The sequence below is a fragment of the Thermobia domestica genome, chromosome 9, assembly GCF_964235325.1.
Source record: "Thermobia domestica chromosome 9, izTheDome1.hap1.1, whole genome shotgun sequence".
Classification (NCBI taxonomy): domain Eukaryota; kingdom Metazoa; phylum Arthropoda; class Insecta; order Zygentoma; family Lepismatidae; genus Thermobia; species Thermobia domestica.
In genome coordinates, this window is record NC_137462.1 from 84676992 (window position 1) to 84704224 (window position 27233).

The following is a 27233-nucleotide window of genomic DNA, read 5'->3' on the forward strand; positions in this document are numbered from 1 at the left end:
TCCGCTGTGCATGTTCACTGAAAAATAAAAGTGACCTTGACGCTAATGATTTGGTTATTTCGATGTATAGGAGCATGGGATCCACTTGTTAGATAATCGTAAAACATTCGTGACTGAAAAAGATTGTCATTCATTATCTGGACAGTAAGTAAATTGGCGAACTACGCGTCTTTTTTTTTTTTAAAAAAAAAAAAAACTCAAAACGAAGACACGCTTCTAAGTGATAAGAAGTTATATTAAGAGTAAACACGATAACCTCTCCGAGAAATAGATTTCACTTCGAGGAAAAAGACGATTTATAAGCCTTCTGCGACATTTGCTAGATACAGTACTTTTAGACTCACAACCAGACAATTTTTCTCCCCACTTACGGTACATACAACTTCTGCAGGCTCAGGTCATTATTGTGCATTTCCCTGCAAGGTCATTGGGCAGGAAAAAATCATTTGCGACTTGACTTGTTAGTCTTGACAATGACGTTACGAATAGTGCTTGTTCAACTATTATTGTGTGCTTCTATCGTAGTAACAACTTCGATCCAACTGGAAAACACTGTTTTGGCAATTGTTGATTGGAGTGAATCAGACGGATATCAAATCAACATTTTGCATCAGGATGAACCCCTTGGTACTAATCATATAGCTTGGGCACATTTCAACAATGCGATCAATGAAACAGGGTAAGTATTTTATTACTTAATACTGTGTATACGTACAGGAAATCATGTATGAGTTCGATTTTCTTGATGAATTTAAGTAGTTTTCAGTTATAAACGTTTATAATTCCTTTCTTTTCAAAGTGTATTCAGTCTTGTGCGAGAAAATCTGGTCTTAACTGCTCTTTACAAAGCTGTGTTTTCACAGAAATTCAAAGAATAGTAATTTTACTCGAAGTAGAGGCGGATCTAGAAGGTAAAAAGTGGGGGGAGACAGCCAGAGCCCAGATTGTGATAGGTGTATCGTGAGTTTACTAAAACTTTCAAAAATATATAAACAATAGCTTAAATTATTTTTGTCACTCAACAAGCTGGATGCCTAGATCCCCTGGCCCTGGGCTAAATCCGCCACTGCGCTGAAGGCCATAAAGAACTAAATAAAATTCACATGACAATATGGCATAACATATTTGTCGTGAAGAAATCCACAGCAGATAGTTTACTCTTGGGGGTAAGTGTCTTTTCGGACTGTTTTCCAGAAACACTACAATTTTGTTCGTAATTCACTTATAATGTTTCACCAATAACTGCACCGCTAACGTCATTTAGCTTAAGAAATTGAAGCGAGAAAGTTTAATGTGGTGGCTCGAACTTTTTAAAAAGTTCAAGCGGTATTGCGTTTGCTTCGCATTCGGGAGGTCGTGGGTTCGATTTCCGCTACCGACCATTCTGACGTGTTTTCTTCAGTCCTACCATTCAAATGCTGGGATGTTACCTACTTATCGGTCCCTGGGCGATACTTCCCCAAATCCTTTTCGTTGTTATTGTTGTTAAATATCCGGTATAAAATGGCATCTGAGCTGTATCTGGTGATTGTTAAATAACCAAATAAAAACGATAGAGAGGAACGCAAACCAAGACATCACAGCTTACTTTCCCCCATGGGTAAGCGTCATGGGCGCCTGAAGGTGGGGGAGGGTACCCGGCCCTTTTGGCTCACAAAATGTATAATGTATATATCTAAATTTCTTAAGATTTTCTTAATACAAATAAAAAAAAAAAAAGCAAACGTAATATGGTATAGCAACCAGGGAGATATCCCCCCTAGAATATTTTCTTCGGACGCCCCTAGTAAGCGTACAGATCTTTTGTAAACAAAGATGGGCAGTGATTTTTTTTTTTTTTTAATAAGACTACTAAATATACTTTTCACGCGATGTATAATAGAAAAGGAAATGTACAGATGCTAAATAATAAATTACGAATGGAAACTGACAAGGCCAAGCGAAGCACATTATACGTAGAAGGAAATCTGGATGAAAAGGGAGATTAGAAAGAGTAGGAAAATATAAATGAATGCATCGAGAAGTAAAATTTACAATATTATTGACGTTTAAGGGAAAATATATCCAAAGATAAGGCAATACACCAATCGACATACCTTATTATACTATGGATGAGTGTGTATCCTCAGTCGTAGTTTTGGAAGAAATCGACAGAAACAACTTTTATGATACTAAAAGTATACCGTTCGTTATCAATCTGAAAAACTTGACAGTTTTTATTCTGTCGGGATAGATTATTTATTTATGTAGTGTAACCTATATTGAAATTATACAGTATCTATTGTTGTTTGTTTTTTCCCTAACAGTAACACATACTAGAACCTGACCGGCGAACGAGTGCGGGCGGCCGGTTTTGGAACTAAAATGCAAGCAGCAGTGTTTCTAACCGGATTACTTATAATTAATCTATCACAGTTTTTTTTTGTCCTGTTCGTAATAAACCACTTCACGCATGTGCTCAAGTCAGGGGCAGATCCAGGGGGCGGGGTGATCGGGGCGATTGCCCCCCCCCCAGAGTTGGATATTTTTTATTTTAAAAATGAAACCTAAGAATTTTCACCTTTGTATTATACTATGTAAATGTAAAATAAAACAAAATAGGTAGGCCTTACTATTTTTTTTTTTTTTTTACGTTGCAGAAGTCAAAGAAATTACTTACATTGGCGCTCTTGCTCAGAAAAATGTCCACCTTCGAAATCGTAGGTGGGCATTTCTGTTCTAGAAATTGCAGACAATAGCTACTTCTCCTTTCCTAAAGTTGTTTAACTTTTTTGTTTTTACACACTCTTACCTTGATTTGACTTCGAACGATCACCCTCTAAGCATTCAGCCTGACCCGCTCCTGGCTCAAGTTAAGACAAACAGTTTCAAAAGTTATTGAAGTTATTTGCAGAATATCTTAAGTAACAAGCAACAAACAACTACAACAAAAATACACCCTCCATATTAACTTGCGAACAAACTAGCGAGCAGCGTTTTATAGGCTGCTCCTATTTTATAATGACCGAATAAAACGCTATCAATTTTTATACAATCTGCTTAATACACGGTAGAAGCTCACTGAATTGTCAATTGTGCTATGTTGTTCTTAAATTGATAATTTCCATTCATATATCACTATTCACAATACATCTGCATTACTGCAGGAATGGTTCACTACAACCACATAACTTACGGCGTTCTTTATTAAGTGGAAAGAGATTAAGCTAGGCATAACATCCAAACTGCAACTTTTAAAAACCGTTGGATACACTGCAGAGTGAAACTCACAGTGAGACCTGTCCCACCGCGTTTGCCCAGAAACTGATGTAAACACAACAGCAGCGCCATCCCCCCAAAACCGCACTGCTATTCTGGTCAGGTTATACTAGTAAATAATCATGTGGAAGAAGATAACGGTCTTCGCTAATATATTTGTATGCTATCCTACAAAAAATAGGAACAGAAAGATGGGATAAAGAAGTGTTTGATAGATAGAAGGTTTATGTAGAGGGATTGTATGCAGAGATGGAGTGGGTCAGTGGGTCAAGTTTTCTGAGTGGGTCGTGGGTCAACAGCATGTGACCCACCACCCACCGTGACCCACTGCGACCCGCCACCCATCGTAACCCAGTGCGACCCACTACCCACCGTGACCCACTGCGACCCACCGACTCAGTATGATCTACCGACCCTCTGTGCTTACTGCATTGTAGACAGTATCTTCTGAAGACTGGTAAATTTGTCTTCGTTTTACTTCCAAGACCTTCATTTCCCTTCCTTTTCCACTTGTTTCTGTCTACTTACCTGAGGTAAGTATATCTAACCAAGTGAAAAAAGAACTTCAGGCACTTTTGGATATTGATATTTTTAATTGTAATAATAGCAATAAGACTTATGCTACTACTTGGCTTTCGAGATTGTGAGTTTTTAGAGGAGCTAACTACTGGAAAAAATACATTTTTGAATCACTGTAATATGTAGATTATTATATAAAAAATTGAATGTAACTATGTGTGCCTGATCATCACGGCCGAATTGCAAAGTCAAATGAAATTACTTTTGGTATGTACTTAGGCCTTAATCTAAATTGAGATGTTGTATTGCTTTCATTATAATAGCTACATATCCTAAGGAGGGTGAGGATCCGAATTTTTGCGATAAAAAATTAGTATCTCGCAAGCCGTTAAACTTACTGAACTGAAATGCAGTGTATTAACTCTTTATTGAAAATAAACAGAATGTGTCGTAGCATATTTTTAAATTCTCCTTTATGGAGGGGGCACTTTCTATATATGGAAAATTGGTAGTGAGTTGGTTTGTAAAAATGATCGGAAACGATCGATGTTATTTAAGAAAAAAAATCAGAAACAAAAAATTACAGTGTTTGGCTTCATATATCCGTTGCTTTCTACTATAATAATTGCTGAAGCTTATGTTTATTATATGGAGCGCTTTCAGCACAGGGCAGTCAACCCAAAAACTTGTGACTAAAATAGGCATAAAATTTGTACTGTAAGCTTAATTACACGGAAATTTTAAGTTTGGATTGTACGCATAATTATACGGAAAATTTTACGCTTTTTTTTCCTTTACGTTGGTCTACTTACCTTGATTTGGAACTTTCAAATTTCATCCTTTTTTCCACTGAAAAGTGTTGATAATTCAACAAGGAAATAATAATACTATGATAATTTAATTGAAATTCATCGTAATTTGGCACATGGCAAACAGCAGTGGGGTAATTGAAGGGAAAGAAGGAGGAAAATTCCCATTCACCTCTGAACACTTTCCAGGAACCTCGTTCTCTTTCGCTTTCTAGGCGGGAGAAGGAACTTCGTAATGGCATCAAACCTTCATGTGTAATTACAAAAATTAAATTTATAAACAAATAAGAAATCATCAGTTTATCAGGCTTTAATTGATAATTTATTCACAAGATTCCCTATCAAAGGCGTGGTAGATGAAGTTTCTGTTCTCCATGAGTCGACATTGCCAATTGACATGGTCGATATGGAAAAGATGTTGTATGGTGATAGAGAGATGATACTTCTTGCTGAGTATTTCAAAACTGACCAAGAAAAATCGTTATCAAACTTAAGTCTAACAAGCAGATTGTCGATGTGGAGTTGCAGAGATCGGGTAGAAGTACTATCAATTTCCACGACAGAGTGCGAACGGGGATTTCCCCTTATGAATTTACAGATGACTGATATTAGAAATAGACTAAGTGCTCAAACGTTGTCTAACTTGTTGTTCATCAATGTTAGTGGCCCACCGCTAGACAAGCTCAAAGTAGACGAGCTATTTATTTCTTGGCTGAAGGATGGACATCATTCCGCTGCGGATAATTTACCACGAAAAAGTTACCAACAAGAAATAAACCGGATTTCAGGTTTGTTTTAAAGTGGAAAATTACGAGCTATAGAAAATGTATAGGCCTGGCCTACTTGTATTACCAATGGCTTATTTGTGCTATTCAACTTTGTACCCATTTTTTAGTAAGTCTCTTCTTTGCTTTAGGTAAACTACTTTGAATAAATATTCATAATAATTGCAATTATGCATATTTGTAACTTAAATTTAACATTAATTAATTTGTAATTTGTGGTGTTTTAGTGATTACACAAATTACAATTATGAGCATACTTTATGGAGATGCTTTCACATAGGGTACCCGAGCACCTTTATACTCTATGAACAACTGATTTTTCAGGTCTTTTGTGAGAAAAATACTATTAACTGAGAAACCACAACCTTTCCCATATTGTACAGGGGTATTTTCCTGCGAATAGAAGTTTCTTGTGGAATGCGTTGAGAAATTAACACTTCAAGAATACTCTCTTAGTACAAGTATATTTTAAGCACACACTAATTTCCCCCCACCTTGAACTGTTTCAATTTCCTCACTGGCAAACAGTTTACCATTTTATATCATAAAGGTCAGATCCATCGTTATTGTAACAGAGTGGTGCTTGAGCGATTGACTAGAAATTCAAACTCCGATTAGTGACAATTTCACAGTCTTGTTTATTGCAAGTGTAAACTCTTTAGTCAGTACAGAAGAGGCCGTGGATCGTGTTCAGAGTTGATGACGATGGATTTTGGTGAGTCAGAATAGGTCGCAGTGGATGAGAGTGGTTCATGGTGGGTGGTGGGTCAGAGTGGGTCGTGGTGGGTCACAGTGGGTCGTGGGTCATGGTGGGTCGTGGGTCAAGTTTTCATTGACCCACGCAAGGAAACACTGTTTAGTTAGATGTTGAGAATTAAAAAAAAATGACAAAAAGGAAATGAAGACATCAAGCTGACAGGAAACGTAAGAAAGGCCACAAATTAAATGTATGGTAGCAGAAGGGAATAAATAAGTTTAATACAGCAATCATTGCTTATTATTAATTAAAGCATTTAGTGCATTTTTAATACATACTCGCACATGACAAAGTAATAGTAACCATAATATGACGCATCGATGTGCTACAGTTTAATTTTTGCTGTCATTTTCTATTTTACTCCAGTTGATCTAGTTAAAAGTAAATCGGGGTAAAGTGTGCCTATGCATTAACCATGCTACATAAAATAATACGCACTAAAAATACGCATTATGAACTATCTTCCCGATAGCAACTGGCATTCCACAGGGTTCCTATCTCTCGCTCCTTCTTTACAACTTCCCCACGACTGCACAAACCTACGTGGTCACTTTTGCTGATAATGACGCAGCGATTTTTGCCTCCATCCGGAACATCAAATATGCCAAATTGTGGATTCAACGTCATCTAGACCGCATTGAGGACTGGACCGAACATTGGCGGATACGCATTAGTCCTGACAAAACTTCAGTGATTGTTTTCTCCAATCATTGCCAGTTCACCTAACATTTACCTTCAACAAGTCACCAGCACCAAATACCTTGGGATTCATCTGGACAACAAACTCAACTTACCAACATTCCTAATACATTGCAGCACGTGCTAAGCAGCGATTGGGAATGCTCTCATGTCTCCTTCGTTCTCCGCAGCTTACTCTGGAAACTAAGAATTATGTCTATATCACCATGATATGATCCATTATACTCTATGCCAGTCCAGCCTGGTAGCATGCTCCACGCACCTATAGCGTCAAACTGCAAATAGTTGAAAATCGCGCTGCACATCTCATCACCTACCATTCAGGTAACACAAGCTTCGCACTGCTCCACGAGGACCTGGATTTCCCGATCTTCAAAAAGTTCTTCAAATTCAACGCTGCAAATTCTAGGACACCGTTCTACATTCCATGTACGAAATTCTTTAAAGCATAGATACTGTACGTTCTATAATACATCACATTTATGCCAAACCTCATCCCCAATAAAATCTTTTCTTGGACACAACTTTCAGACCAAATACCTGGCCCATTTGTCGCCTCACTACCAATGCTCTCACCGGTCGATCACAATGTCAGCTACATCATAGGTTCAAAGGGATATACAAATAAAAAATCACACACACACAAACGTACACAACAAAATACTAAACAGCAAATACTATTCACGAACTAGCGACATATGTTGTTTACTCTTAATCGCCAATGCCCATATCTCTAATGAAAGCTATTTCCCATAAGAGGCATAGGTACCTTTATCCGAAACTCACACTCTAACTTTGCAATACCTGCGAACCTACGAACCGCGCAACTGAAGTTAAATCTGAATACCATATTTTAATATGGAGACAACAACGTATATCGTATGAGGTTTACAGAAGATGATATTTATTGTCTTCACACCATTTGTATTCTGTATTTATGTGCATAGCTTTTCTCACTCCACTTTCAGACAACTGTCCGAGTGAATTTATAAAAACAATAAAAAAAACTGCATTATTTCACGCTCTGAAAATATGGTGCTCTTTTAATCCACTAGTGATATTGGGTTTTTGGATAATTGATGTGTCTCAAGGGAGTTTTAGTCAGAAATCTTGTTTGGATGTTCACTTGATAACATCACTTACACATTGAAACAAATAGTAGGCGAGTATTTTTTGCCATACAAATGGAAAACAAATAACTGTTCAATTGGCAACGCGCTAATTGATGGAATCATAGGCGCCGACTTGAAAAAAATATTGGGGGGGCCAAAACAATGAAAAAATATATAATCATATTCAGCCGTTTTCTACCAACTGCTGGATAAAGGCCCCCTTCTCTCCAGATCTCGGTCTGCTGCATCCGCTCTGTTGCTAAATTCATGACCTAAGTCAAAATTGTGTGAACGCATTAAAACAAATTCAAGTTCAAATTCTGGGAACTTCACTGCACCACATTGATCTTCACTTCTCATATCAGTGTTACCATAGTGTTGGTTGAAGCTTCAGTGCTCTATTAACTCTTTTAGGATTTTTGGTAACTCTTGTTACCATGGCGTACTATGGTCTTTGACCTCTTATTTAGGTTCTATAACAGGTGCTTAAGTCGTTTTTTTTTTTTTATTAGTCAAGTCAAGGATGGACCAAAGAACACCCCAGATGCGTTTTGGAACCAGATGGTCAACTTGGCTGCGTCAAGTGGGTGCGGAAGGGTGTGACTTTTTACTTTCTCTTAAGGCAAATTTCAAAAATTTTTCACGCCTGTAGTTTTCACGATATCAGATTGGAATTGTATGTACCTTTGGATATTTCTCAAATTTTTCTGAGATCTCCACGTGAAGCCGAGTTCGGGCACGAGGGCCGCAAATGTTCCGAGGAGCTGATTTTTTTTTTTAGAAAAAATTCAGTTTTCCCGATTTTTCCGGTTCAAGAATACGATACGTACATGTGCGGGGCGCCGTTGGAAAGGGCTTGTTATACTACTAAAGAAAATAACGTTTAAGCCATGACTCTAGCCTAAATAGTAATGACGCAGGAAATTTTTATAATAAGTATATACGTATGTGTGTGTATAAAGAGAGATTATAAATTCAGACTTTCAACAATTTTTCTTCCATTCGTTTTTAAGATACAAGATTGGAATTTTGCACACGTATTATGTACATAATATATTTTAAGGATAAAATTCAGATCCCTACTTTAACCCAGGCCTAGGCCAGAGGGGCAAAATGTTTTGGTTGGATTTGCAAAAATACTTCCGAGTTTTTCCCTAATTATCTGGTTTAGGTGTATGATACGGACGTGTGAGTGATACCGTTGGAAAGGACTTATTATACTGAAGAAAATGCCGTTTGAACCATGACTCTAGGCTAAATAGGAATGACGCAGTACATTTTTAAAAATATTTTATACCTAGGTATATATAGAGGAAGTTCGGGTATTATGGAATACCATTTTTGTTTCGCTTGTAACTCAGTTAATAATTGCACAATGAAACAAAAAGGAAAACAAGTATACGCCTTACATATTTGGCTTTATTTATGTATATCTTGATAAAGAAGCTTCGTTACAGGGGTAGGTAAAATGTATAATTTGTAAAGAAACAACTTTGGAGGGTAATATGAAATAGTCGGGTAATATGGAATACAAATGCTATATAGAAAAGAAAATAGTTTTCTGTTGAACATACAATGAATATAGTGACAATATATGAAAATTCTGAATCCCAAGCCATAACTGATTGTGATTACTTGCAAAAGTCTAAATATAATACTCTGCTTCAGGATCGGCACAGTCATTCTGCGCTCACATAAAACATGATGAACGCTGGACCCAAGCTCACCACTTGGGGGCGCGGTGGCTCAGTGGTAGAGCGTTCACCTCCGGTGCTTGGGGTCCCTGGTTCGATCCCAGCTCGCGCCGTGTGGACTTTGTGGTGGATAAACACCGTGCTCGTGGGTTTTCTCGGGGTTCTCCCGTTTCCTCCCACTTTCTTCATTCCACCATTTCACTCATCTCTCATCATCACCGTCTCCTTTAGCCTAGCCGGCACAACTGTGGGACGTAAAACTTAAAGATTTCCAAGCTCACCCCTTGTATCGTCAGACAATTTGCTGTAATAAAAAATACACTTAGCATTGTTGTCATCATAAGTGTATGTTTAACTGCCCAATACCGATAGATATTTTTGTAATCGGAATACCATACGGAATACGGAATACCATGCTTTTCTTGCGGGTATTCCATATTGCCCTCCACGCCAATTTGAAAACGAAAGAGCTGTTAAACGCATTCGAAGGCGATTAGGATAATGGCGCTTATCAAACTACCACTCTGTATATCCAACGTCATAGTAAATAAAGAATTGTTGTTCTATTACATTTCAATAGGAAAATACAGGTTGTAAAACACTTACCTGTAAAAGTATTTCTGAATAAGAAATCAGATTTTCACGTCTACCAACACAATGAATGTCACAATCACATGGAGACTGACTGTAGAGCATCATGGGGACGTGAGGTAGTAGTTTCTTTCCTCTCCGCTTGGAAGGAACACATCACAGGCGAGCTAATGAGGTATTCCATATTATCCGACTATTCCATAATACCCGAACTTCCTCTATTTATATACATACAGTATATGAAAAGATGGGTCACCTTCAGACTTTCAAAAATTTCTCCCGACCTCAGTTTTCAAGATACAAGAACGAAATTTTGCGCAAGTATTATGTATATAACAAGATTTTTTAAAAGATTCAGATCCCTACCTGAACCCAGGCCCGGGCCAGAGGGGCACAAAAATTTCGATTTTTTTCGAAAAATCTCATTTTTTTCAATTTTCTTATTTCTGGTGTATAATACGGACAAAAGAGTGGTACTGTTGGAAAGTATGATCTATCCTGAAAAAAAAAAAAGAAAAACGAGGTATTAATCACGGTCCTACGATAAATAATAAGGAAGCAGTAGCTGTTTGAGTGAAAGTCTAAAATTTACCTGAAAAAGTAGAAATCCTAAAAAGGTTAAACGCCGATTTGAAAACGGTGCTTTTTATGGAATAAGAAGGCTGTTCCTAATATTGAATTAAAGGCACGACGTAATTTACGACAGAAATTCTTGCTCCTCTTTGGTAATTCTTCCTCAACTGGATTATATTGGGGAGGCGAGGACCCCACCTTTAAATATTGGGGGGGCCAAAAGTGCCCTGCCCCCCTAAAGTCGGCGCCTATGGATGGAATCACATAGTGGCGCCAATTGTGCCTCTAGTGGTTATTTTATCTCTATGGATGGCAAAATTTAAAGCGGTTTCTACTTCTATTCGGTTGGGTTCTGGAATATAAGGTTCTGCGGTGTGTATCTCCTTTTCTCCACGCACACTAGTTTTTGGTTGCGTGTTAAGCAAATCGTGAAAGAAATCTCTCCATCTATTTAAGATGCTATCCGTGTCAGTGAGAACTGTACCGTCAGATTTCTTTAATATATAAGCACGAGGTTGATAGCCTTTCTTAAATTCGCTGATTCCCTTATACATGTCCCGGATGTTTTTATTTTTACTATTATCTTTAAGTTCCTTAATTTTAGCTTTCAGAAAATCGCGTTTCTTTGTTCGAAAAGTTTTGGAAGTTTCCCGCCTGATATCTGCGAAATTTTGTGTAGTTATTTCATTCGGATTTTGTAGCCAGCGTAATTTTGCCTGTTTTCTCTTCTCTGCTAGTTTTATGCATTCCTGGTCGAACCATGGTTTGCTCCTACGTATTTCCGCGTCTTCCAATTTTTCTTTTGCTGAAATTTTAATCTCTAATTTCAATCCAGGTATCCTCAACACTAGTGCACTCCGAATCTTCTAAGGCCGAGAATCTATTAGAAACTTCGATCTGGTATTTCTCTCTTACCTGGCTCTCTTGTAATTTCTTTAAATTGAATCTCTCCGTTTTCAGACAATGAATATTACCTTTATTTAACGATAACCTCTCTCGTATTATCGCTGCTACCAGGTAGTGGTCAGTGTCACAATCAGCCCCTCTAAACGACTTTCAAATATTCTATTGGCAAGACTGACCCCATACGCAGATGAAATTATTGGAGATTATCAGTGCGGATTTAGACGAAACTATCAACTATCGACCAAATATTTACCATTCGCCAAATACTCGAAAAAAGTCGGAATACAATACCCCGGTACATCGACTATTTATTGATTTTAGAAAGGCGTACGACTTGGTTAGGAGAGAAACATTATACAACGTTCTTACAGAACTTGGAATACCGAGAAAGCTAATTAGATTAATTAAGATATGTTTAAATGAATCCCAAAGTAAAGTCCGGGTAGGAAAATTTTTTTCCACGAGTTTTCACGTCGAAAATGGCCTGAAAAAAGGAGATGCGTTGTCGCCATTATTATTTAACTTCGTTCTGGAATACGCTATAAGCAAAATCAAAGATAGCAACCAGGGCCTAGAGTTGAACGGTATTCACCAGGTTATGGCATATGCTGATGCAAATTTAATAGGTGATGATAGGAGAACAATAGAAAGAAATGCAGAGATCTTATTAAACGCTTGCAGGGACATGGGTTTAAAAGTAAATGCAGAGAAAAATAAATACAAGGAAGTGCGTCGGGACCGTAATACAGCAAAGTATAGATGCGTTAAAATATTAAATAATACTTTTGATAAAGTGGATAGTTTCAAATATCTAGGATCAATATTAAAAGAGGAAAATCATATTCACGGAGAAATTAAATGTTGACTAAAAGCAGGGAATTCGTGTTACTATTCGGTTCAAAATCTCTTGTCGTCGCGAATTCTGTCGAGGAATTTGAAGCTTAAAATATACAAAACGATAATCATGCCTGTTGTTTTGTATGGCTGCGAAACATGGTCACTTACTCTGAGGGAAGAACATAGACTGAACGTATTTGAGAACAAGATCCTGAGACGAATATTCGGACCCAAGAGGAACGGGAATGGGGAATGGCGGAAACTTCATAACGAGGAACTACATGGTTTACCCAACATTGTTAGGGTCGTTAAGTCTAGGAGGCTTAGGTAGGCGGGTCATGTAGCTAGAATGGAAGAAAGTAGAAACGCTTTCAAAGTCTTGACAGGAAGACAAATCGGAAAACGACCATTAGGAAGACCTAGGTGCAGATGGGAGGACAATATTAAGATGGATCTCGCAGAGATAGGAATACAAAGTAGAAACTGGATGCAGTTAGCTAAGGATAGATGTCAGTGGAGAGCTTTTGTGAACGCGGCATTGAACCTCCGGGTTCCATAGGCCATAGAGTTAGTTAGTTAGTTAGTTAGGATGGCAAAATACATATGATAAATACAATGCGCTGGAGCACCGCCAAATATTTCTAGTAGAAATAAAAACAAAGGCTATCAATTCTGATAAAATTACCAATGCGCTTAAAATACTTAGTACACACCCGTGCAACGCAAGAAATTGCTGAACATTAAAAATATTCCACGACACAAACTGTCCAAATGCCAGAAAAGTGTTTTTTTTTTTTTTTGTTTTGTTTTGTTTTTGTTTTTCAGATGCGTCTAACCGTGAAGTTTGAAATGCAAGCTTCTGTAGGGCTGTTGTACAAGAGCGTTGATTTCTCTGTAAATTGGGGGAGATTCAGATGCAGAAGGTAGGGGGCATTCAGATGCAGAAGGTATATATATATATATATATATATATATATATATATATATATATATATATATATATATATATATATATATATATATATATATATATATATATATAAGATTTTAAGACAAATTGCACTCAAATTATGCCAAATATTGTATACTCATAAATACAATAGGGAGCCATTGGTGTTGTGTCACATTTTTTCCCCTAATGTGTAATTTTTGTTTAGACAAAGATTAGGTGGTACTTCCAGAAACCTATAGCTGAACCACTTCCTATCAAGAAAACGACTTCCTGTTCTTATTACTATTTGCTGCTCCCAAATCTTCTGCTCTTTGTACCCTATATGTTAAAATCGTGCTTAAAAGATCTAATTATTGACATATCTTAATAATAAACAGCAAATCACATTCGTTTTCGTATTATCAATATTCATTTTCAAATAGATAATTAAACTGAAACAATGAATGCAATTAAATCGTCACAATAAATTACTATTAGAAAAACTCAATGGTCAAATTATGTAAATATGGTTTCGCCCTTGTTCTATTTTTAAACAATTAAATTGAAATAATGCAAATTCTCACAATAGTTTTACATTTTCAAATTAGCTGCACACTACTCTTTGTTTCACCCTAGGAAGAATATAAAACGGAAGTACGTCAGACGCGTCAAACCAGTGTAGCCAGTAGCAAAAAAAAGCACTTTTCTGTCAGAAAAGATTAAAGACATGTGCATATAGTCTCGTACAACAAGGTGCGGTTGCCTCCATTCGAAAGTGGCGCAAATCTGTCACCAACATTAGGGGGACGGGTAAGACCGTTTCCATTTTTTTTTAAATATTTTTTTTTTTTTTTTGCGATGTTCAAAATATTTATGAAGTTGAAAAACAATGCTGTGGAGGATTAGGGGAGCAGAGTTATCTTCAACATTGGGAGGCCGACACATTTGAGGCTTATTCTGGGGGACATCAATTTAATCTCACCTCCTTTGTGACAATCGGAAACAAATCACATTTCATCCAAAAAACGCATTTCACATCGGATTATTGGGGGACAGTCCCCCCCAGTTCCAAGATTGGAGGGGACATGTCCCCCTCTTCCCCCGGGATTTGCGCCAGTGTCTATTCGTAGAACAAGTGGGATGTGAATGACAGAAGTCACTTTATGTAGTTATTTATAACAATATCTTTAATTAAACAACTTAATAGTGTGTGTAATACAATTTTCTGTATGGCTAAACGGCAAAGCAGGATGAAAAGATTTTTGGTTTCTATTAGACCTCAATGCCAATTGAGATTGTTATCATATTACTTTGATTATAATACTATACCAAGGAGGAGTAGGGAGGAGTCTGAATTTATGTTTAAAAAAAAATGAGTATCCCACTAGCCGCTCAACATAGAAAGCTGAAATTCGCCTTTTTTAAATAAGCAGATAGCCTAGCAATTTTAGAGTTTTTTATAATTCCCTTCAGATTCTACACCCTTCTAACATTCAATTTTCTTACTATCCCCTTGATAGAAAAGGAATCCAATTCTATCAATCAGTATCATATGCTTATTGTATCAATTAAAATAATGTTAGGTTTGCTGATTTATTTGTTTCCTTTCAAAATACGAAGTAAACATTCTTCTGTCTGGTTAAAAAAAAAAAAAAAAAAAAAAAAAAAACATGATTTCTTGGTTTCGGAGTTTTGATCAAGACAATTAACAAATGGACATGCTTAATCCTTCTCTTCTGGGCGCCGCAGTCCCTTTCGAGAAATAATTACAGCGTGTGAGTTTTTTTTTTTTTTTTTTAAAAAAGCAAATTGATATGTATAAATGAAGGTTGAGAAGGAGAAGACCATTAAACCAGTTATTATCACTAATAGTTGAGTTACAGAATATTGCTTTATCAATACACCCTTTTATTTTGAACGTCCCTCTAAGTAAAAGTTCCTGGCGTACGCATTGATTTCCTTTTTAGGGTGAGGGCGCGCTTTTAGTATATGACGAGTTGGTAGTGGGTTAATATATAAGAATAATCGAAATCGATTAATATTAGTGTCGAATCTGTGACCAGTGTTGAATTCAGACATTTTCACCCGGGGGGGAATGTCAACTCCTCGGGGGGGAGGGTTGTTTTTCTGTATTTTTGCAAGAAAGCAGCATATTTAACAATTCCATTCATATCCACATCTTACCTAATATTGAGACTAATTCAGGGTGCGAATTGGCGGGGGGGATGCCAGGGATTTCCCCCCTGACAAAAATCTTTCCCACCCTGGAGAAGAAAAATTTTATCCCTGGCAGGGATAACTTTTTCCCCCTCTGGAGTATTTTTAAGTGGACATAAAGATAATTAGGTCTACTTTGCGTAGCTAACCTAAATATTACTTGAGTGAAAATTTATGAAAGATCTCACATCTCAACTGTTTTGTACTCTTTTAGTGTATATATATATATGGGGGGAGGACTGGGTGCGCATATGGGTGAAATTCATCCCCCCCTGGGAAAATTTTTCAATTTGCACACTGGGATAATTGCTGCTAAATATTCAATGAGAGATTATAATTAAAAAAAAAACAATCGTTTAATTTTATCTAAAACATTAAATAAAGACTGGCAAAAATATTTTACACTAAACTTTAACTGCTATTTACAGTAACTTTTTATTATTATTTCCTATATTCAGTAGTTACTGTTTGTTACCAATATAGAAGTTTTTAAAAATATTTAAATTAACTGAAATATTTTTTGTCCTAAAACAAACATACATAGGAATATCTTAACAAAAAGTTATCATCCTTTCGCATACTTCTGATTCTAAATCAAGCATATTAGCCTTGGTTTCTTCACTGCATCAATAGTTTAGTTTACGAAATCTTCAGTAGGATTAGTGCCGTGTCGTGGAAAATCAGCGCTTGGCGCGAGAGTATACGATGGCACCCGTATATATGAGTGAGGTCGACAGACCAGCCGTGAAACATGAGAAAATTTTAAAAAGTAAACCCTGCTTTTCCTTGATTTTGAGCACTTTTCATTACTTTTTTCCTTTCATTTAATATATGTGCACGTGTTTCATTCCTGTTTTTCTTTTCTCCTTTTCTTTTCTGTTTCCCTCCCGAATTTTACAGCCCCATTATTTCATTACTTCGGCGCCCGGGGCCGTCGCCCCGCTTGCCCCTCCCCCATGGCACGGCACTGAGCAGGATCTTCATCACCTTCAATAGCAATCTTTTACCCATATACTACTATCATATTGATAAATTCTCTATAAATCTCTAACCAAGGAGGGATAACTGTTCCTTCCTGATCCCTCTAAATGACGCACTCTGAATCTCACCCTTTAACTGAATTATTTTTAATTAAAGAAAAGTGTATTTACTTTAACAATCGCAAAAACATTTACGTCTGTTACTTCCGATGGGAGAAATGGGATTTAGGCGCTCTATTTCAAATAATGCAAGAACTGTACATTTTCAAGAACTGAAGTCTGCTGACATCACAGATCATATGCAATGATCGAAAGATCTTTCCTTTCCTATCTCAATCTGTGCTAGTGCTATTTACTAATATATAATATAGGGCGAGAGTATAGTACCTACTAAAATACAAACCTTTCTTCAACAGTTAACAATTTCATGTTCTGCCAAAGTCGGTTATAGAGTTAAGAAATACAAGTTTTACTGACTATTTGGTGTTCTAAGATGTTACATGTTTAATATTTATATAGAATGGTTCTGCGTCATTTATATGTATATTGAGAGATCAGATTTCGTCTGCACGTACACGGAAAGAAAGCAAATAATTGGGTGAAGTAATTTCTACATTTTGTGACCGAAATTTTTTGAGTTTCTCCGGGGGGGAATGAATTTTCTTCGGGGGGGAGATTCCCCCCCGGGCTACCCCCTGAATTCAACCCTGTCTGTGACGTCTTTTTAAATGTTATTTTATTACGCACACAAGTACCCCGAAGAGGCAGTAACACTGGAATAGTGGATTGCGCATTTGAATTATAACTATTTTACTTTTCCTTTTAACCTTATTTTATTGGAAAACGAAAAATGTAAGAACAATATATAATAATAACAAGTTCTAACATTTAATGAAAACTCAATACAACATTGGCTTTTATTCGTTAACTTGAGAAGCTATACTTGTCATAAGCTGCAGATAAAAAAAAAAAAAAAAAAAAAGTGCTTCACAAAGCAACATTTTTTTTTAAACAAGATTCTGAAGGTCTATAAATGTTAATTTTCTGTAAATACATTTCTCATGTTCTCCGATTTTACGTAATATATGGCTCACAAGAAATTATTCGTAATTTAGCCCCACACACATAAAACAAATTTGTCACTCAAATTAATTTCAAAGCTAAGCATTCAACGCCAAGGAATGGTACCATGATTTCACTTATTTCCTTCCTTTGCCATACCAAATATAAATACTTACAGTTAGTTTGTATATCAAAAAAATTGGCACACATCATGGAATTTATAATTTTACCACATTTCAAATATTACTTAAATTTTAAAGCTAGAAAGTTGGAAGAGAACCTCTCGTTGTAATTTTCAGCTATACAATGAAATCCAGCTCATGCATTCGCATAGCAATAATTTTTAGTTCAGTCACTCGCCAATAGAGGCAGCACTCACCATCCTCAAATGAGGACTGTAGCTCCTGGTGAGTACTAAACACAATAATCTAATGTTTCACGCGTCGATTACGTTACAAATCCATAGTTTGGGGGTCACTGAGATGAATAGTAACTCTCCCGTAGCTGTTCAAGTCTAAGCTTAGCCCCCATCCGCATGGTGGGAATGAAAATTAAAATGTCCAAACTCACTAAGACTAGTGTAGAACTCAGTTTTCGGGGTCGCTAGATGAATAATGACAATCTCCATCTGTCTAAATAGTGTTGATCACGAGACGTGCAAGACGTAGTTCTCGTCTCGATTATCGAATGATTAGTTCTTGTCTCATCTCAAAATTTACTCGGATTAAATTGTAAATTTATTTATGCCCTGATTTTTCTTAATTTCATCCACAATTTATGAGATTCTCTCCTCATTACGAGAGGTTTAAGAAAGGTGTAGTATAACAAAAAATAAACTATGTTTACTTTTGTAGCAATAGTGTGGCCAGAGAGGATTCGGGGCTATACACCCCCGAAAGTTTTCTTCTTTTTTTTTTTTTAAATTCCTTCATTATTATTTTTGTCAAAGTTATATCTAGCCAGTTTTAAAACGTCAAAGTTAATAGCCTATGCTATTCTTATTTTCAGTACACTGTTTTTTTTATGTATTTTATTGTAATTTCTGATGTAAAACCTCTTTAACCCTTATCCGGGCAACCAGGGCCTCCCAGGCTCAGTAGCTTCATTTTTCTAAAATTTCTCAATAACCATACATATTTCGAAGACATAAAATACTGAATTCTTCTATCTTTCGTCGAAGTTAAAATCATGAACACATCGAGTTGGTAAAGCTGTTTTTTTTTTTTAAAAAAAAAAATGAAAATCTTATGCTAACGTAACCGTATAACTTTAGTGAAATTCCTGTCAAATATTAGATCAAATTGTCACATAATTATATATTGAACACGTGATTATTATAACCGTTAGTCGGAACAGTATGCGGCAACAGACATTGAATTTTGAGTGTTCTGCATTTAAAATATATACTGGGCCTGACAGGCCCCGGTTGCCCGTTTACGTTACAAAAATGTCTGGACCGGATTTGCTATTGTGCTTGGCTTACAAAAGCGTGACACGAAGTTTCGCCACTTGACAAAAATATATACCAGTACCTTCTAGACTAGTCTAAACAGTAAGTGACAATAGGCATTGATTTTGCGTATTCTGCACTTAAAATATATACTGGGCCTCCCAGGCCCCGGTTGCCCGTTTACATTACAAAAATGTCTTGCCCGGATAAGGGTTAACTGCGCTTGCCCTTTCTCTATTGAAAGTCTTTAAGCAAAACAAAATTTGCTTGAACAAGTCATTGAAACGGTGGGAAATACAAAGGCTAAAATTTATATATATATATATATATATATATAAATATATATATAAAGAAGCCTAAAACGACGTTTACGGAGAAGGGTTCCTATACCACCCTACTACCCTTTGTGGTATTCCATACTACTGGTGCGAAAAGAAATAACAGCTTTTTGGTTTTTAAAAGAACCGACAGAGATTTTTCAAAAAACAGTTCCGATTTTAAGATAAAATTGTTTCGAATTTAAAAACTGTTGCATTTGTAACTGAAGTCGATTTTTAATAGAAAAACGAGCCTGTTTAAAATCAAAAACAGTTTTGGTGAGTTCGATTAGTGACAGGATTTAAAATGTTTTTGAAGATTGTGATAAAAACAAACTAAACTTTAGAGTTGACTTGCGCGGCAGTTTATATTGTTCGTGTGTCCAGCGTAGCTGGTACTAGCATATTAATATAAGTACTTGCAACCCTAACTGTAGCCGATGACAAAAGGGGAAGCATGACACAAGTAACATTGTCAGATTTACTCTCACTAAAATACCAGTGTATCGAAAAACTTTTTAAAATGTAGCTACTTTTGCAGTAGGTACACAAAGAAAGTAAGATTGACTGTTATAATAACAAGAGAGGTATGCAAACTCATTCTTTATCAGTAAAACTTCTTACGATAAGGTAAGTTTGGCATGTAGCAATTTAGAGGTTGAAAGCACCGAAAGAAAAAAAAATGTATGCTCATACAAATTAAGTGGCGGCGGAATGAGAAATGCATGGAAATAATTTGATTAACACTATCTAGGTTTAGTCCTCTTTTTATTATAACTAATAACGAAATAATATGTATATAACAACAACAAGTTAAATAAGTAATATTATGAAAAATTGTTCTTTGGCTGTGTTTCAGTTTTCGCATTGGTTATGATAATTTCAATTTTAAATTTCCAATACACTAAATATAGAATGTTTTTCGTAAGTAAGTTCAATTTGGTGATTAATTTCACTTCCAAAAGTTCCTTTAAACCAGTTCAATCGACAGCCATTAAAGCTTACTGAAGTTAACCGATTAGCACATGTTCGCACAAGTTTCACAAGAAACTTCTTAAATAGCAAAATTACTTTAATTGAATTACTAGCACAAAGAAACATACGTAAATACACAAGACATATATACTAAGCATATTAAACACAATAAATATTAGTTATAGACATGAGGACTAAAAAAAATATAATTTAAACAGATATAACATGGCACAAAATGAAGTTGAAAATAACGTGAATTCTTTCTCTCCTATTTTTCTAATTTGCCAAACGCATCGCCTGAAAAGTTATTTTCTAGTTACTAGCAAACCTGCTTTCCAAAAGTTATACTTTAGAGTAATTTCAATGCCGAAAACAATGTGAATTCATAGTTATTAAGGAGAGCCTATTTTTCCACCACTATCTGTTAGACATTCAAGAGCCGCAATGGCGGTCATTCCTTCCACATCAAGAAGGAAGGTTTTGTACTTCGGAGAATCGCCACTAGAGGCGGTTGCATTAAGTGAGCGTAAATGTCCTCATTCCATAACCAACCAAATATTTCTCTTATTATATTACAATATTTCCATTTATGTGTCGATTACGTTACATAAAAATTCCCTGTCCCCATTGAAAATATATATGTATAAATACATATATATTTTGGACTACAGAAAGTTAATCGGCACATAAAGGACAATAAACTATGACCATTGCCAAAAGAACAAAAATACAATACATACAGTAAATCCAGCGACGACCACTTACAACTTGTGGACATACAACACTTAGATGGATGAAATACCGCGGTATTATGATAGATGATACACTCTTTCACTTCTCACTACACTGACACTAAACACTTCACTGCCAGATATCTGGAAAATACAAAAATGAAAAACACACAAAATAACTGTACAAAATATTATTGTTACATTTTAAAAATAATTTTCTCAATTACATTTTACTTTTGGCTTACTGAATTATAAGGCTTTACGTGATTTACATTTCTTTTAATGATGCGCTTAGGATTAGCAACATCTTGTAACCACAATGTATTCAAATTAGGTTTGCTCAAAATTTTAAAGGGACCTTCGAATAAAGGACTTAACTTAGGCGTAAAATGTTTGATAATTGAGGCCTTTTGGAACTTCTTTACCAAAACTAACTGGTCTCTATGATACTTTGGCAAGTCTCTGGTTTTAGAGTAACATTTCTGCTTCCTCTTCCAAGAACGATCAATATTTTCGACAAGTTTCGCCATTTTCTCTTCTTTATCAGGAGTACCATCTAGTTCTTCCAAGTTTAATTCCCATAGAACATCCAAGGGTGAAGACAACTTACGACCAAGATAGATTTCCGCCGGCTCAAATCCAGTTGATTCTGAGACACACATGTTGAGCGTATACTGTATTTTCTTGATGTATTGGGCCCAATCTGATTGATGCTCATTAACATACGTTCTCAGAATGTTCTTAATCGATCGAATCTGTCTCTCCGCCTGGTTGCTGCTAGGTGAGTAGGGAGCTGTAGTTATGTCCTGAATACCAAGGCTAAAAAGATGTTGCTTCATGTAGAAACTTGTGAAGATCTGCGCACGATCGTGGACAACTTTATTAGGAATTCCCAGAAGAAAATAAAGATTTTCTAACTTACTGCAAATAATCTTGGAGCTTAAAGATCTTAGTGGTTCTATCATAACAAACCTGGATGCAGCGTCACAAACAATAAATAGATGCCGAAACGGCCCTGAGTTCGGAAACGGCCCAGCGGTGTCAAAATACCAGCAGTGGTTAGGTCTAGTTGTTTTCCGGGAGTAATAAACACCCTGTCTCTTCCTATTACCATTTTTACAAGTTTGACATCGCAAGCATCCTTGGACGTACTTCCGAACGTCGAGGAACAAATTCTTCCATCTGTATCTTTGGGCAATCTTGGCTGCTGTCCGTGAAAAGCCGGTGTGACATCCGCCCACTTCATCCTCATGAAAGAATTTCATGATGCTATATTTCATGGCTTCAGGCACTAAAATCCTCCATCCTTGATTCTTCCTTCCTTTAGTTTTGACAAAAAGAATGCCGTCATTTATTTTGTATTTGTCAGCAAGTTGACCCTGCTTAACTTGCTCCATAATTCCTTTTATCTCTTGGTCTTCACTTTGTAACTCCTTGAGAGGACGACTAAACACAGGTGCGTTCCAGAAATTAGCCAAAGATAAATTTACGGTTTGTCCTTTAAAATCTTGAATTTCGTTATATTGATCATCGAAATTATGAAATTCCACTCCATTGTTAACTCTAGACCAGAAATCTGCCAAAAAGTTCTGAGACGTCCTTAAATGAATAATTTTAAATTGAAATCCCGATATTTTCTCTATCAAAGTTCCATATTTCCTCATTCTTTTATGATTACGCAATAACCATGTTAAGGAAGAGTTGTAAGAAATTATAGTACAAGGTTTAATTAAATACATTTCAAATTTCTGGAGTGCCAAACAGAGAGATTTAAGTTCCAACTCAAAAATGTTCTTAGACCAATCGGACTCAGGAACAGCCTTAGAAAACAAAGCTACAGGTCTTAGAAGCTTTTCCTCATCATATTGAGAGAGAATTGCAGAAAATCTTTTAAATTAACTATCACAGTGAATAACAAAAGGTTTATCCATATCAGGCACACGCAAAATTACATGATCTACAAAAGCCTGTTTTACTCGTTGTAAGGCTTCCTGCTCTGGAGATCCCCAATGAAATTTATTTTTCACAGAACGTAATTTATGCAAAGGAGCCATAATTTCGGCGTAATCTGGTATGTATTTCTTATAATAATTAAAGTAACCACAAATGCGGTTAACGCCCCTCCTATTTTTAGGCTGAGGTAGATTTTGCACAGCTTCTACACGCTCGGGATCTATTCTAGAAAAGCCACCTTCAAATTCATATCCTAAAAATTTTATCTTTGTCTGAAATAATGATAATTTCTTTTTTGACACAGTTATACCCCATTTACGCAGTCTTTCTAAAACTTCTTCTAATATTTGCTTGTGAGTTTCCACATCTTTGGTGTGTATAAGAAAATCGTCACAAAACACTTCTAAGTTTTTACCTATAATATCACCAAAGATCTTGTGCATAAAGCTAGTTAAAACAAATGTACTACATCTAAATCCCATTGGAAGTTTACGATGAACAAGCAAACGTGTGGGAGTGCAAATGGTAGTATATTTCTTGCTTTTTTCTGAGATATTCATCTGAAAGAAACTTTTCCGTATGTCCAGCCGAGAAAACAGAGTATCTTGGCTTAAATTTGCAATAGTAGCCTCTACATGTGGGCTAGGAAAACTGGTTACCCTAACCTTCTTATTGATTTCTGAGAAGGCAACAACTAAACGTTTAGATTTGTCATTATTCGTCACCAAAAAACATGGAGACGAATAAGGAGAATAGGGGACCTCTTCTAAAACGCCCTCTTTTATTAACTCATCAATATGGGATTCAAGTTCTTTTAATTTACTTCCTGTAACTTGGTATGGTTGTAATCTAATAGGGGTGGGATCTTCCATTTCTATCTCATAAGTAAAATCCTTAATTTCGCCTAAAGAATTGGAGATAACATCTGAATAAGAATTACAAAGATTTTGGACATATTCTACCAATTCAGGATACTCATCTTTTAAACTAGGTGAAATTTCAATATTATCTACCTCATTATTTTCATTCTCAACTAAATCGTAATTTTTATTGGTGTCCTTATATAATTCCCTGGAATTGAAAACATTATTAAAACAACATAACTTATTACGAATGGTGCTACCTGCGGTTTGTCCTTGGACTTGCTCCTCCTCCCTCCTTCCTTCCTTCCTTCCTAGGATCCTCATTCAAACTCCGTATGGTATGACCAGGATAGTTCCTTTTCCTTTGGACAGGCGCCTTGGTTTTGGAATAGGTGGATTTTGGTTCACTAAGCACAGGTTTAGACTAACTGGAAGAAATATCTGAATGCACAGTTTGAGAAGGCACTAAATCTTCCCTCCAGTGCAAAGGCACTGTAAGATTTAACGTGGTGATAACAAGTTTCTTTTGGGATATGTCTATAATTACTTTATTGTCCAAAATGAACTGATTTCCCAATAGAAGATCAAAATGGGTAGAGTTTATCACGTAAAACCACAAGTGAAAATCTGTATTACTAATTTTGATGGTAATTCTAACCTTTTGATGGAGCGTTACAACTGTCTCACCAATTCCCACTGTGGTGAAGTTGGTGGATATAATGTTTACCTGTACCCTATTACGTATAAGGTTCAGAAATTTTTTACTTATCAAATTTACACAAGACGCTGAGTCCAATATACAGGAATTTGAAACACCATCCACTGTTATTGGAATAAATAACACTTGTTTATCCCTTTCTAGATGATTTAACAAAGTTCGAGGCAAGAATTTTCCTTGAGATGTAACTTTGGATAAGGAAGGACAGGAGTTCTGAAAATGTCCAATTTGATTGCATCTAAAGCACTTAACATTCCTTTCCAAACGGGATTTTTGAGGTGAAAAGTTTTTATCCGAGAAATCCATAGGTTTAGAATAGTTCAAAATACCTTGAGCGAACTTTACATTACCCTTTAATTTACAATAATCATTATTATACCTGATAAAGTGGTCACAAGATTGAGCAATGGTCATAAGCTCGGGTACAGTAGTAGGAATCTGATTGGTGAAATATTTAGCATAAATATGCGGAGGTACTAAATTAGTTACTATGTCACAAAACACGTGATCGTCATAATGAAGGCCCAAGACATTGGCAATACTTAGTTTCTCTTGCAAGAAAGTATACATGTTTTCGTGCTCTAACATAATTCTATAAAAATAACGACTCACAAATTGAGTTCTACTAATTGTAGATACGAACCTTGCAAGCAAACTTGAACAAATCTGTCCCCAATTGTCAGATATACTTAAGAAGGAATATAAGGTGCGATTTAACTCACCACGAGTTTGTTCTAAACTCGCAACTAAAATTACATCTACAGTCATTTCCTGCCGCCTAATTATCTCATCAAGACGGACAAGAAATATGAAAGAAGAATGACTTTCAGTTCCGTCCACTACGGGTAAAGAATGTATTTGTTTTCGCAATGCAATATAGGCACTCTGGGATACATGCTTTCGGAAGTCACATGCTAAAGCGGGTCTAGCCATAGTGAAACCAAAGCTATCATTACCTAAAATAGGCCTACCAGTTTCAAGATTATTACTCCCTTGATTATTACTCAAATGATTTTGAAATATATTACTACTCCTAATATCCGCATAGGGTTGTTTTATGTGAGTTTCAGCAGTGTCACCCCTAAGTACATCTGTGCCACGAGGCATATTAACAGTTACGTGTGAATCTAAATTTTGACTTCTTTCAAAGTTAGACCTTGGAAAATGCGAGTTAGATTCAGATAGCACAAAACCATGAAACTGAGTTTCAGGATAATGAAGATTTCTTACATGTGATTCCTCGATTGAACCCACTTTTCTTATGCTAATTCTCTGCCCTTGCAAAATGTTAGATGTTTGAGCCTGAGCACCCATTTGCATTCGGGAAAATGTAGACATTATTTTGTGAGGTTTGAATTGATTAGCTCGTAATAAATACGGCGCAGAATCGCACCCAGTAATTTGCCTTTCATTACAAGATGAGGAACTCCCTTCTGAATAATTACCTTCACACTGATTTAAAGAATTTAATGGTTCACATGCACCCCTTACCGGCACATGTTCCGAAATTGGCAATGTGGTTTGAATTCCTATATTACAAGTACCTTCCATTGTTTCATTTCTATGGCGGCCTTCATCCTTACCTGTACTCAATTCAGATCCTTCAACCGTACTTTCATATTCAGACATGTTATCACTATCGTCAGAAAACTCTATAAGTAAATTCTCTCGTCGTGCCATGTTACCTTACTCTTCAATAAATTTACCTTTTTACAAATAATTACCAAATTCTTTTTTATTTCCATGCACGCACAATGTGTAGCCCTTTTGCACCAAAGCTATCACAAGGCGATTGCGGCTCTTGAACTTAAAATATAATTTGTATGTAGCAATTTAGAGGTTGAAAGCACCGAAAGAAAAAATGTATGCTCATACAAATTAAGTGGCGGCGGAATGAGAAATGCATGGAAATAATTTGATTAACACTATCTAGGTTTAGTCCTCTTTTTATTATAATTAATAACGAAATAATATGTATATAACAACAACAAGTTAAATAAGTAATATTATGAAAAATTGTTCTTTGGCTGTGTTTCAGTTTTCGCATTGGTTATGATAATTTCAATTTTAAATTTCCAATACACTAAATATAGAATGTTTTTCGTAAGTAAGTTCAATTTGGTGATTAATTTCACTTCCAAAAGTTCCTTTAAACCAGTTCAATCGACAGCCATTAAAGCTTACTGAAGTTAACCGATTAGCACATGTTCGCACAAGTTTCACAAGAAACTTCTTAAATAGCAAAATTACTTTAATTGAATTACTAGCACAAAGAAACATACGTAAATACACAAGACATATATACTAAGCATATTAAACACAATAAATATTAGTTATAGACATGAGGACTAAAAAAAATATAATTTAAATAGATATAACATGGCACAAAATGAAGTTGAAAATAACGTGAATTCTTTCTCTCCTATTTTTCTAATTTGCCAAACGCATCGCCTGAAAAGTTATTTTCTAGTTACTAGCAAACCTGCTTTCCAAAGT

At 36.0% G+C, this 27233-nt stretch overlaps 1 protein-coding gene across 1 annotated transcript in view; it reads left to right on the forward strand.

The window, feature by feature from the left end:
- Window positions 1-243: 243 nt before the first annotated feature.
- Window positions 244-27233, forward strand: part of LOC145694806 (putative phospholipase B-like 2) — a 109733-nt gene continuing 82743 nt past the window's right edge. Inside the window, exon 1 of the mRNA XM_081771452.1 lies at window positions 244-679. Coding sequence (XP_081627578.1) covers window positions 474-679 — 206 coding nt within the window. The 5' untranslated portion in view covers window positions 244-473. The remainder of the gene's footprint in view (window positions 680-27233) is intronic.